The sequence below is a fragment of the Macrobrachium nipponense genome, chromosome 21 (genome assembly GCF_015104395.2).
Source record: "Macrobrachium nipponense isolate FS-2020 chromosome 21, ASM1510439v2, whole genome shotgun sequence".
NCBI classification, from domain to species: Eukaryota; Metazoa; Arthropoda; class Malacostraca; order Decapoda; family Palaemonidae; genus Macrobrachium; species Macrobrachium nipponense.
The window spans coordinates 33,516,814-33,530,320 of record NC_087212.1 but is presented as its reverse complement, the minus strand read 5'-3'; the positions used below and the strand labels follow the sequence as shown (position 1 = coordinate 33,530,320).

Here is a 13,507-nt window from a genome sequence, read left to right as displayed (position 1 = left end):
CTTTCGTAGACTGGAAAGAACGAATAGGAGATTGTGGATGTACTTATACATATAAAAAAGAGAGTAATAGTAGTGCAGAAGATAAGAGGCAATTCGAAAAGCTATTAGATATGCTACTAGAATACAACATTCAACAAATAAATCACCTGCCAACAAGAAAGGAAAATACTTTAGACCTAGTATTTGTGAACGAGATGAATTATGTTAAAGAAATAATAGTTTATAATGCGAGTATTTCAGACCATAATGTCATAGAATTAACAGTCCATTCCAAAGCAAGTGAAAACAGAGATAAGCAAGAAATGAAAAAGTGGGAAGGATATGGAAAATACAACTTCTACAGTAAAAATATAAAATGGTCAGAAATAAATGAAGAATTAAACAAAGATTGAGATAATATTTTCGTAAGTGATGACATAAAGGTAAATACGGAGATATTATATAAAATATTAGAGAAAATAGTGGATAAATATATACCGAAGAAGAAAAGTAAACATCAGTCATGCATACCAAGAGACAGAAGGATCTTGTTCCAGAAAATCAGAAAGTGGAAAAAAGGTCTAGCAAAAAAAAAAAAAATGCATGGAAAGTTATAGAACTAAAAAGTAAGATAGAAAATGCAGAACAAAAGATTATACAATCAAAAGAAAATGAAAAACGGGACTTGGAAGAAAAAACCCTATTAAATATCAAGCAAAATCCCAAACTATTATACTCATATGCGAAGAAGATGAATAAAAGAAGAATAGAAATAGGCCCTCTAAAGAATGAAGGAGATTAACGAATGAAAAAAAGGAAATTTGCAACATACTGGCAGAACGATATAAGAGAGAATTCACCCCTAGAATAGATAATGAAGATAATGATATAGAAGTAAGGGATGAAAATAGTGAATATTTAGCTGACATAGATATTAATGAAGCTGATATTTGTGCAGCTATTAATGAAATTAAAAATGGAGCTGCTGCAGGGCCTGATGGAATTCCTGCTATTTTGTTAAAGAAAGTAGTTCATTCTATCGCAAAGCCACTTGCAATATTATTAAGACAAAGTGTAGATACAGGCAAGATTTATGATGAGCACAAATTAGCATATATTACCCCTACTTTCAAAAGTGGATCAAGACTAGAGGCAAGTAATTATAGGCCTGTGAGTCTAACATCACATATTATGAAAGTGTATGAAAGGGTAATGAAGAAAAATATTATGAAACATTTAATAAAAAATAATTGTTTAATAAAGGACACATGGTTTCGTACCCGGAAAAAGTACACAAACCCAACTGTTAGTCCACCGTGAGAACATATTCAAAAATATGAAAAGCGGAAATGAAACAGATGTGGGTTTATTTAGACTTTGCAAAAGCTTTTGATAAAGTAGACATAATATATTAGCGAAGAAAATTAGAAAAACACAATATCGTGGAATAAAGTAGGAAGATGGTTAAAAGAATTTTTACACAACAGAAAACAGATAGTTATTGCAAACGACGAGAAATCGGATGAAGCCAAGGTAATATCCGGTGTGCCGCAAGGTACGGTGTTAGCTGCAATACTGTTTGTTATTATGATTGAAGACATAGACAATAATGTTAAGGATTTCGGTAGTGAGTAGTTTTCGCAGAATGACACAAGAATAAGTAGAGAAATTACTTGTGATGAAGATAGGAACGCTCTGCAAAGAGACCTTAACAAAGTATATGATGGCAGAGGTAATAAATAGGATGGTATTTAACTCTGATAAATTTGAATCAATAAATTATGGAGACAGAGAAAGAAAGCTATATGCATATAAGGGACCTAATAATGAGACAATCACAAATAAGGAAGCAGTTAAAGACCCTTGTGTGATGATGAATAGGAACATGTTATGCCAATGATCAAATTAGGCGCCAACTGTTGGCAAAATGTAAAGCAAAAATATAATGTTGTTACGGCACTTCAAAACAAGAAAAGCTGAACACATGATTATGCTTTATAAAACATATGTTCGTAGTCCACTGAATATTGCAATATGATATGGTACCCACCCCACTATCAAAAGGATATTGCACAAATAGAGAGTGTTACAAAGGTCCTTTACAGCTAGAATAGAAGAAGTTAAAGACCTTGATTACTGGGAAAGACTACAATTCTTAAAATTATATAGTCTAGAAAGGAAAGGGGAAGAGGAACGCTACATGATAATTCAGGCATGGAAACAGATAGAAGGAATAGCAGAAAATATCATGGAACTAAAAATATCAGAAAGAGCAAGCAGAGGTAGATTAATAGTGCCCAAAAACTATACCAGGAAAAATAAGGAAAGCACACAGGACATTAATCCACTACGCAACCAGCATCGATAATGCAGCGTCTATTTCAATGCGTTGCCAGCTCATCTGAGGAATATCAGGAGTGAGCGTAGATGTGTTTAAGAATAAGCTCGACAAATATCTAAACTGCATCCCAGACCATCCAAGATTGGAAGATGCAAAATATACCGGAAGATGTACTAGCAACTCTCTGGTAGACATTAGAGGTGCCTCACACTGAGGGACCTGGGGCAACCCGAACAAGATGTAAGGTCTGTAAGGTAAGGCCTGTTGGCAGCTTGTTTAGCTCAGAAATGTACGACCAGTGTTCGAATCTCGAACTGGGCATGGATGGACGAATGGGCGTGTTCCATTAACTCCTATAGGCCTATGTTGGCCTAAACAGTGAATTATGTACTTAGGCGTTATTCAGCTGTTGTGGGCTTCAGCTTTGGTGCTGTGTGTGTGTGTGTGTGTGTGTGGTGTATAGAAGAAGGGAGAAAACATTAGTATCCATTGCTCTGTCAAAATGTACACCACCAAAACGAGGGGGATTCCGTCATAATCTCTCTCTCTCTCTCTCTCTCTCTCTATAGATGCCATTTGCATTACAATAAGATTAATCACTAGGGCAATCGGAACGGTCGAAAAATTTGAATTTTCAAAAAAAAAATTATTATATATTATAATAATAATTCAAACCTCTTACGCAGTAAGCGTTAAAGGTAGGATATTTAATGATAATGGTCATAGTTTATTTCTCCGAACATTGACATAAATATAAGAAATTTTATAGAGAAGTGTATTCCGAATAAAAGAGCAGAATGCTCTAATACAGAAATATGCACCTGATTAATTCACTGGATGTTTCTTGTTTTTTCATTTGTTTTCAATGTCACTTACAACAACCTAAAGTTAGGTTGTTGTAAGTGAAATATTAAAATGGATCTACTGAAAGACGTCCACATACACACAGATACGTAGTATATAACACAAGTTTTACATATATATAGTATATATATATATATCTATATATATATATATATATATATATATATATATATATATATTCTCCGTGTGTTTTATGTATCAAGATTAGTCAGTTTCTCTCTCTCTCTCTCTCTCTCTCTCTCTCTCTCTCTTTCGATCTGTAGACCCCACGTTGCCCATTTCTCTCTTCCCCCTTCATTCCATATGCTATAGATATTTATCAGTATTGTATTCCCTACCGATTATCTCCCTCCCTTGCTCTATATACATTATTTATGCATACTATTACGGTAGACTGAGTCTCTCTCTCTCTCTCTCTCTCTCTCTCTCCATAAGTTATGAAAGGTAAGGAAAGGGCTGAGTTGTGCAGGAGAGAGAGAGAGAGAGAGAGAGAGAGAGAGAGAGATGAGAAAGGGGGGGGGGGGAGGGGGGGGGGGGGGGGGACTTGGTTGTCCGCGTGTAGAAGGGAGGACAGCCGCTTCCTTCCATTGTCGCCGGGCGTTAATTATACATCAGGAAGCAACGCAGCAGCGGTGGCCGTTAACACCGTCATACTAACAGTATGCCCGTCGCCCGACGCCTGGGCGTTGTTCTGGCATACAGACGTCTCACGGCGTAGCGTGGAATACCTAATTTATATCCACACACTTGCTAGTTTTATGGTATATTCGTATTTTGCTTGTTCGAAGGATATGTTAGCTTACCTACGTATACTTTGCTTGTTCCGAGGACATGTTGGCATACATATGCCATCGTTGTTCGAAGGATATGTTGGCTTACTTATGCCTTCGTTGTTCGAAGGATATGTTGGCTTACTTATGCCCTCGTTGTTCGAAGGATATGTTGGCTTTCTTATGCCATCGTTGTTCGAAGGATATGTTGGCTTACTTATGCCTTCGTTGTTCGAAGGACATGTTGGCATACATATGCCCTCGTTATTCGAAGGACATGGTTGGCTTACTTATGCCCTGCCTGTTCTAAGGGGATGTAGGTTTACATATTTCCTGCTTGTTCGAAGGACATGTTGGCTTACCTATACCCTCCGTGTTCGGAGGGCATGAAGGCTTACTTATGCCCATGCCTACTTTCAAAGGGATATTATGTAAGTTACCATCTGGTGGTACAGCTATGCTAGGATCAACGTGGTATGCTTACGTAATTGGCCTTTTTTAAAGGCGTGCGGTTACGTGAGTTGTTTACTACTTTCTGTAAACTGTTTAGTGTAGGTTCATTGGCATGGCGTGCCTTTATGCAGTTAAGAGAGCTGAGAAGCACCACTACGTTCGAAAGCATCAACTTATGATAACTATACTCTGTTTTTTTCCATCTGTCCATCTGCCTATGGTGTTTGCGCATGGTAACACTGCTTCCCGGGGTTTAAATAATATCCTATTTCGAATCTTAACGGTGTAATTCGCATACAGTAAATTATTAAAACACTTTTCAGTTGCAAATATACACCCAGATATTCTTTTATTTACCTAAAACTTACACAAGCGTAACTATTTACAGCCTGGGACGCACTGTTACCATGCGAAAACACTACAGGCGGATGGACAGATGGAAAAAAACAGAGTATAGTTATGCATGATGTCTGTATTACAGTAATTATAGATATTCGTTTGGTTTCAGGTAGAGTAAAGATTTGGTGTTGGGTCAGTTCGAAAGCTTTCCGCAATCCTCACTGCCTTAGGTGTCGCCTTTTAATTATGGTAACTTCGACTGCTGTGATTTTAATAATATTGGGCTACGGAAAGAGAAAGTAAACTAAGAAAAATACCTACATTATTTTGAAGATATAATTGTTTTCCATTTTTAAGCTCAGTTCTCTTCTTTATTATTTCGAGAGAATATATTCCCCTACTTCCTCCCTATAGTGTTAATTCATTGCGTAAGAGACCAGTCAGATCCTTTAGTCGTATTTCAGTCACAAGTTGACAGTCACCAAACAGGTTATTAGCTAGCGTGGTTGGGTGTTGTCGGGGTGAAGACATTTCGCTACAATGGCATCCATTTGGTGTGGTTTGTTTCTGCTTAGGTTTAATGTTATGTAACACATAGAGAAACATTCCTTTTCTTCTGTATATTTTAGAGTTTGGATTAAACTGTTCGGTAACTAACTTAGGTTTAAGGAAAGCATTAATGGTCTGTCACGCCATGCTTCTGAATTATACAGAGCGCCTCAGCGGCGTGGTTGGTATGGTATTAGCGTTCCACCTCGGTGGTCGCGGGTTCGATTCTCGGCCATTCCATTGAGAGATGTGTATTTCTGGTGATAGAAGTTCACTCTCGACGTGGTTCGGAAGTCACGTAAAGCCGTTGGTCCCGTTGTTGAATAACCACTGGTTCCATGCAACGTCAGCACAAAAAAAGCACCGTCTGAATTATATATGCCTATTTGAAAACAATAAAACTTACTCGTGCATGTATTACGAGAAGGCTTTCGATAGTTTGTCCTCAGAGCAGTATTATAGAGGCTCTTGAATCATTATGTCAGTCTCCATAAATATGTAAATCTAATTGAAATTATTCATGAACGAAATAAATGCAAAGTGAATTGGCAGCAAATATAGTGGGGAGCTGCAAGGGAATGTTTGCCTTCGCATAGATTTTATGATGATGAAGTTGGTCTGATATGGAAGGAGGGAGCAAAGGTTTAGACAGAAGTAATGATAAAAACTTGACAGACTTAGAATATGTAGATGATGCTGTTTTAATCAACAAAACACTTCAACATTCACAAAGCTTGCTTAATGAAATGCACCATGGGCCAATCTAACAAAAACAGAAGTAATGAGGACAAAATATTTGTAGAAGGTAAAAATAACATTGGGTTAGTGAGGAGTAATGAGGTGGAATCTTTCAAATATTTACGAACAGGTTCTTTTGTTTTTGGAATTTAGCGTAAGAATAAACAAATAAAAAAATGTGCCGAAGAATCGAGTTTTCTGTACAGCGTATAATCAAGGCCTCCGAAAAATAGATCTATCTTTCGGTGGTCTCGGTATACTGATGCTGTATGAATCGCGGCCCAGGAAACTCTCAGTTAGCTTTGGTGGCCTCTGTTGTTGCGTTGCTAGACCTATGCTTATGGTAAATCAATTTAAAAAAAAACTAAGGGGGCTAGATGGCTGCAATTTGATATGTATGATGATTGGAAGGTGGATGATCAACATAGCAAATTGCAGCCCTCTAGCCTCAGTAGGTTTTAAGATCTGAGGGTGGACATGAAAAGGACGGACGGACAGACAAAAAGTCATATCAATAGTTTTCTTTTACAGAAAACTAATAATGAAGATAATAAAAATGGGCAGGATAAGCTCTAGAAATAAACCACTAAGATTATGCATAAGTATTACGGTATGCATTGGAGTTTAGACATGAGTGATGGTATGAACCCCATGTAAAATATTTTATTAGTTTGAGAATTAAAACTTCAAGGACGATTTTAGAATTCAAATGACAGGTAAAGGTAACATACTGAAGTACTTCATGTGGGTGAGACAGGTAGATGGAGATAGCTCGGACAAATTCTTCTCTCAGGCCTGGAGAGAATAAATAGTACCTGATAGTGTCAGCCGGGCTTCTATGGGCACAGAGGAAGTGGGGAGACCTAGGCTTGAGATGAGAGGAGATTTGTGGAAGATAAAGCACAGGAAAAGTACAAGCTGGGGAATTTCAGAGACACTTTACTTTACACGACGTTGGAGACGTTGATGATAATTTATGAATTATTCTCATTGAAAAACCAGGAAACTTATAAAAATCTTCACATAATAAGTCATTTTTTTCTTTAATAAGCGAGCTCTTCTTTCTGTTTTTCCCTTTACCTTCTGTTACCTCCTCCTGATGACCGCTTCCTTCTGTTACCTCCTTCTGATGACCGCTACCTTCTGTTACCTCCTTCTGATGACCGCCGTATTCTTTGGAAGCTTGAATTTCAAAGTCAGTGGCCTCTGTAGGCTTGTCCCATATGACAAAGGGTTCATCTTAATAATAATAATAATTAGACCCTCAAGATTAAAATCTCACTACAACACACTATGTGGGAATAATGGCATTCGTGGATGAGTCTTGTTCGAAACCAGAAGTCTGCGTTAAGGGTTTGTTGATGTGCTGCAAACATCATCACCCCCTTGCAAGGTACTTACGTCATCAGTACTTGAGGTTTCAGGTTGCGCGGTAATGCCACTAAGTACGTTACGTAAATCTCTGTAATGTCCTTGTACAACTATATCACAATATTTATGCTGAATAGCGAGCGCCGAGCTTTTCCACAGACATCTTTACCTTTGTTCACGTAATGTATTTATATGATGTCACGCTCCAGTTTTCCCTTTTAACAGAGTACAGTTAATTCCGTAAGGAGGCTTATCGCTATTTTTAGGTCTACAAGTTGGGAGAACTTTGAGCGACTACCAAATAGCTGATGTATATATTTACTTTTAGTTTTCTTTAGAAGAAATATTTTGAGAAGGCCATGTCTGTCCGTCCGCATATTCTGTCCGCCCACAGATCTTAAAAACTACTGAGGGCAGAGGGCTGCAAATTGATATGTGGATCATCCACCCTCCAATCATCAAACATAGCAAATTGCAGCCCTCTAGCCTGGGTAGTTTTTATTTTATTTAGATTATAAAGTCAGCCATGATCGCCATCTGGCAATGCTATTGGACAGACCACCACCGGGCCGTGGCTGAAAGTTTCAGGGGCCCAGCTCATGCCGCATTATACGCTTCACAGAAAACTCGATTGCGCCGAAGACACTTCGCCGCCTGTTTTACTTGTTTGTCATTAATGTTACCATTGTTCAGATATGAAGCTGTTTGTATTATGGTTAAATTTAATGAGCACAATCGCTTCGATATGGATATGATTTTGTTGTACATTTGATTTATACATTGGGTAATACGAATTGATATTGTGAGGCACTTTCTGAGAAACGAGACATGAAACTTAAAAGCATTCATTTAATCATTTTTGAACGTCGGTAATTTAGGGGTCATAATGAAAAGGGAATATTAAAATAATAAAAATCGAGTAAGATTTCGTGAGGTTAAGCCATCGTGTTGAAAATCTCTCGGAGATGATGATATATTGAGTCACTTTTATCACTTTTATGGACCTGTGCATTTTACTACTTCTTAGATACTTAAAAAATGTACCGAAGTTTTTACTTTCGTATTAGTATTTGAATTACGACTTTTGATTAACAGGAAGAGGCCTTGTTTAATAACTTCTTTAAGAAGCTGTTTAATAACTTCTTTAAGAAGTTGTTTAATAACTTCTTTAAGAAGTTGTTTAATAACTTCTTTAAGAAGTTGTTTAATAACTTCTTTAAGAAGGCGTTAATAACTCTTTTAAGAAGTTGTTTAATAATTCTTTAAGAAGTTGTTAAAACTTCTTAAGAAGGTGTTTAATAACTCTTTAAGTGTTTAATAATTTCCTTTAGTTGTTTTAATAACCTCTAAGAAGTTGTTAATAACCTCTAAGAAGTTGTTTAATAACCTCTTGAAGAAGTTGTTATAACTTCTTTAAGAAGTTGTTTAATAACTTCTTTAAGAAGTTGTTTAATAACTTCTTTAAGTTGTTTAATAACCTCTAAGAAGTTGTTTAATAACCTCTTTAAGAAGTTGTTTAATAACCTCTTTAAGAAGTTGTTTAATAACTTCTTTAAGAAGTTGTTTAATAACTTCTTTAAGAAGTTGTTTAATAACCTCTTTAAGAAGTTGTTTAATAACTTCTTTAAGAAGGTTAAGCTGCATTAGGAAGTATATTGATGTCTAAGACGGCTACATTGAATTGTGTTATTTTTTTTCTTAAAGAATAATTTTCAGCCTCTTATATCGGTTAACGTATATGAAAATATTAATTCCGAGGTAGAGCGAATTGGATATTAAAGGACAATTGTAGCTTAATGCATGTATATGAATCACGGTGATGTGATAATAAAAATCATACACACACACACAAACACAACACACCACCACACACACAACACACACATATATATATATAGATACATACATATATATAGTATAATTATTATAATATTTTTTCTTTTTTTATCACATCACCGTGATTCATATACATGCATTAAGCTACAATTGTCCTTTAATATCCAATTCGCTCTACCTCGGAATTAATATTTTCATATACGTTAACCGATATATATATATATATATAATACTATATATAGTATATATATATATATATATATATATATATATATATGTGTGTGTGTGTGTGTGTGTGTGTGTGTGTGTGCATGAGATAGGGAGAGCGCACGTGTGTGATTGAGCATATGTACGTTTGCATACAAAAAAGTGATTCAACGCATTATAGCCTAAATATTGGTTTTAAGCAAGATCTGATCCAGTGTTATCATTACTTATGGGCAGCTTTTCACATGAACAAATCGTCGAGTTAATGACGTTTAATCCTCACGGGCTGCCAGTTTTTATATAAATCACGGTCAGCATTGATAACACGCTTCAGTAAACTCTGTATGACTCTATCAGTCCATTGTTATCAGGGAACCGTCAGATAGCTCCAGATAACTCCCTTTTCCACAAGCGATGACTTGAGGGGATTCTTCATTATGTTTATTTATGTATCGCCTAATCTTGGCTTTATTGTGATGCATTCTGGTTTGCCTTCTATTCCTCCCCCCTTTTCATCACCCTCCCCCCTCCCTCCTTCTTTCTCCCCCACTAGGTTCTATGGATTATGGAAATGACGTCAGGGGACGATCGTTGCTTTTGTGGTCTGTAAGGTATGGGATGTGATATTCGGTATAGGATGTTTCCATATTGCCTTGTGTTTTTTTCTGATTATTATTATTATTATTATTATTATTATTATTATTATTATTAATTATTAATTATTAATTATTATTAATTACTGGAAGGAAGTAGACCCCCTCTCAAGCACTTCTTGGTAAAAAGGATGGTTGCATTGTGCGAATTAATCTTGTATTGAGTCGTCTCAGTTTTTCTTATGGCTTGCTTCTCTTGCTCTCTTAGTTTTGGTCAACAATTGGTCAGTGTTCATATTATTTTTATTAGTATTATTATTGTCATTTATTCGAAATATATATATATATCACTATGAATGTACGTATGTACGTTAGTGACAGTACAAAGCACAAAGCGGAACAACTATTTTTACTGCCTTTCTTTTATGCATTTCCTGTAGGCCTAAGAGCTCCCCATCCTGTCACCCCCTCCCTCTCTCCCTCCCTTTTCGCCGCCTAGAGGCCTACAGTATCTGCCTATGCCATGAGCCAGCCGAATCGAATTATTGCCAAATTGTTACCGCTGACAGTAGAAGTGTGTGTGAAGGGAGTCGGTGGATTTTGGGGTTTACGGTGGGCGGGGTGGTTGGGCGTGCTTGGTGAGTTGGGGTGGGAGGAGGGGTGACCTGAGGGTTCTAATCAGCTAATCTGATCTTGTTAGCCAAATTTGATTGTTATCTGCGTCCTGTGGGAGTAGGCCTGCTCCGACCGCCGCTAGCACTCTCTTCTCTCTCTCTCTCTCTCTCTCTCTCTCTCTCTCTCTCTCTCCAGGAAAAGTAGGCTTTCCCTTTCTCGTTGGTTCTCCTTTAGGTTCTGATTCTAGACACTTTTAATTACGCAGATTAATTAACCGTATTATGTGAGTAATGTGTCTAGAGAGAGAGAGAGAGAGAGAGAGAGATGCTGCCTTCCATTGTTGGAACTCTTGAATGGATGAATTTGAATCCAACCAAGCCTGTTGCAAACTCTACCCAGGTTGCAGGAGACCCTAGAACTCTACCTTTCTCCTTATTCCATTCCTGGATCACCATTATTTTAATGTGTTCTGGTTCACTGTTTTATTCCAGTATGAGGTAAAAAAAAAAAAAAAAGGCCATCAAAGTCTAGTGAAGAGTAATAAGTACACACACACTTACATACACACACGAGTGTATTTGTGTGGATCATATGATGAACATCCATTCTGCTTCTACACACACTGCCTAATGTGTTCGGGCTTTTTTACTATTCTTTTCTTTTGGTTTCGCTCAGATTTTTATTTGTAAATAGGTGGGTGAACAATGATTGAATTTTTTAACACAAATATCACATTGCTATGTGCATGTGGTCACTAAAACTGGAAAACGTTAAAAATTACAATATTGATTTTATATGTGATTGGATAGTACCATACCTAAACGTAGCCATTTCTCTCTCTCTCTCTCTCTCTCTCTCTCTCTCTCTCTCTCTCTAGTGTAACACGACTTGGGCTTGGTGCACGTATAGATTATTATTATTATTATTTTATTATTATTATTATTATTATTATTATTATAAAAATTCGTATCTCTCTCTCTCTCTCTCCTCTCTCTCTCTCTCTCTCTCGTCTCTCTCTCTCTCGTGTAACACGATTTGGCTTGGTGCACGTATACATTATATATTATTATTATTATTATTATTATTATTATCATTATTATTATTATTATTAAAGAAACTGTACTAATTATTTGTCTCTCTCCTTTGTAACAGATTTGAGGTTCAGTCCAGCTGTGGCGAGACTTCGCAGCCATGACGTCGCTTAGCACTGCCTTACTCACCCTTCTAGCTTTAATACACGGTAAGTACTACACCAGTGCCAGCGTTTTTTCTCCCTCTCCCCCCAACGGCCGTCACGGATGAGAGTTTCACTTCATTACGATCGAGGGATGCGGAATTGTTCAGTTTCTCACCATTTTTCTTCTTTTTTTTTTTTTTTTTTTAAGGCGGTCGTTGGTTGTTTTAATTTGTCCGGTTTTTAGGAAGGTCGTTGTCTCATCAAGAATATCCGGATATAGTATGTATGATATAGATATTATTACATATATATATATATATATATATATAGATATATATATATATATATAGAAATATATATATATATATGCTAAACATTGGAGAGAGAGAGAGAGAGAGAAGAGAGAGAGAGAGAGAGAGAGAGAGAGAGAGAGGGTGGATAATGTGTAGTACACCTGTACGTTCATTTGTGTACATGTATACCTACATGTACGCCAAGCGAGCGAAAGGTGATTAGGTTTCCGTGTCCCATAATAAGTAAATCCCTGGAGCAGTCCCCAAGTTCCTTTCTATTGTAATCTCCGCCTTATCTGCCTCGTTCCCTCCGGCCCAAGCAAGCCCCCTGGTGGAATCCCCCGTCTTTGTAATCGCAAATACTGGAAATCCTTCTTTGGGTCGTTTTGGTGGGGGCCATAGTCGAAAATTATCGGCAGAGCGTGATTCTTTTTTTTTTTTGGGAGGGGGTGGAACGGGGGGGGGGGGGGGGTGGGGGGGGGGGGGGGGCACAGATGCCATTTGAAATAATTGGGAATTTTCTTACAGAATTTTTTTTTTTTTTTTTTTTTTTTTTTTTTTTTTTTTTAAGAGAGTTTGGAATGTCTTTAACTTTTAATGTTCCAAGCTTGCGTTCTTAACAGGGCCGAGTATTGTCCACTGTTCCCGATGTCAGAGACCCCTTCTTTGCAAGCAGTCCAAGTAGTAACGAGAGAGAGAGAGAGAGAGAGAGAGAGAGAGAGAGAGAGAGAGAGAGAGAGAGAGAGAGAGAGAGAGAGAGAAAAAAGTCATTGAAAGAAAAGTAATTAAAGAACACTCGATGGCACTTCTTTTTTTTTTCACTCTGTCTATGAATTCAGCTTCCTCTTACTCATATGTTTCGTGTGTGTGTGTGCGTGTGTGTGTGTATAGCTTGCGCGCCCCCTCGCACGCTTACCTACCCGAGATATGTACACACTAATTGTCTGGAGTGTTTGCTCTCTTTTATGATATCACTTCGTCTCGTTAGGTCTGGTTTCGAAAGTTTTTTTCTTTTTTTTTTCTTGTTTGTTAAGTGTGTTTGTTTACGATTGTTTGAGCGCGTGCAATGTCTTTTTTTTTTTCCTGTGTGTTGTCAGATCGTTAATGAAAAAAATGTAGGATGATATTCGTCTGCATTGTGGTTATTTTGTTTACATTTGTTTGTAGAGCTTTTAGTTCCTCAGTGGTTGCGTGCTTGCTTTATCAGTCTGGTAGCCCGAGTTCGCTTCCCATGGCTGCCAGTGAGGAACTAGAGGAATTTATTTCTGGTGATTAGAAATTCATTTATTGATGTAATGTGGTTCGGATCCCACAATAAGCTGATGGTCCCTTCGCTAAGTAGCCAATAGGTGCGTAGCCACACAAGTAAAAATCTAATCCTT

General features: G+C 37.2%; 1 protein-coding gene across 7 annotated transcripts in view; it reads left to right on the top strand.

Moving 5' to 3' along the window:
• Positions 1 to 13,507, top strand: part of LOC135197906 (fasciclin-2-like) — a 257,105-nt gene that overhangs the window by 134,422 nt on the left and 109,176 nt on the right. For all 7 annotated transcript variants that reach the window (XM_064225136.1, XM_064225137.1, XM_064225129.1 and 4 more), the window contains one exon: positions 11,808 to 11,895. In XM_064225136.1, the coding sequence (XP_064081206.1) occupies positions 11,847 to 11,895 (49 nt within the window). In that variant the 5' untranslated portion in view covers positions 11,808 to 11,846. The remainder of the gene's footprint in view (positions 1 to 11,807; positions 11,896 to 13,507) is intronic.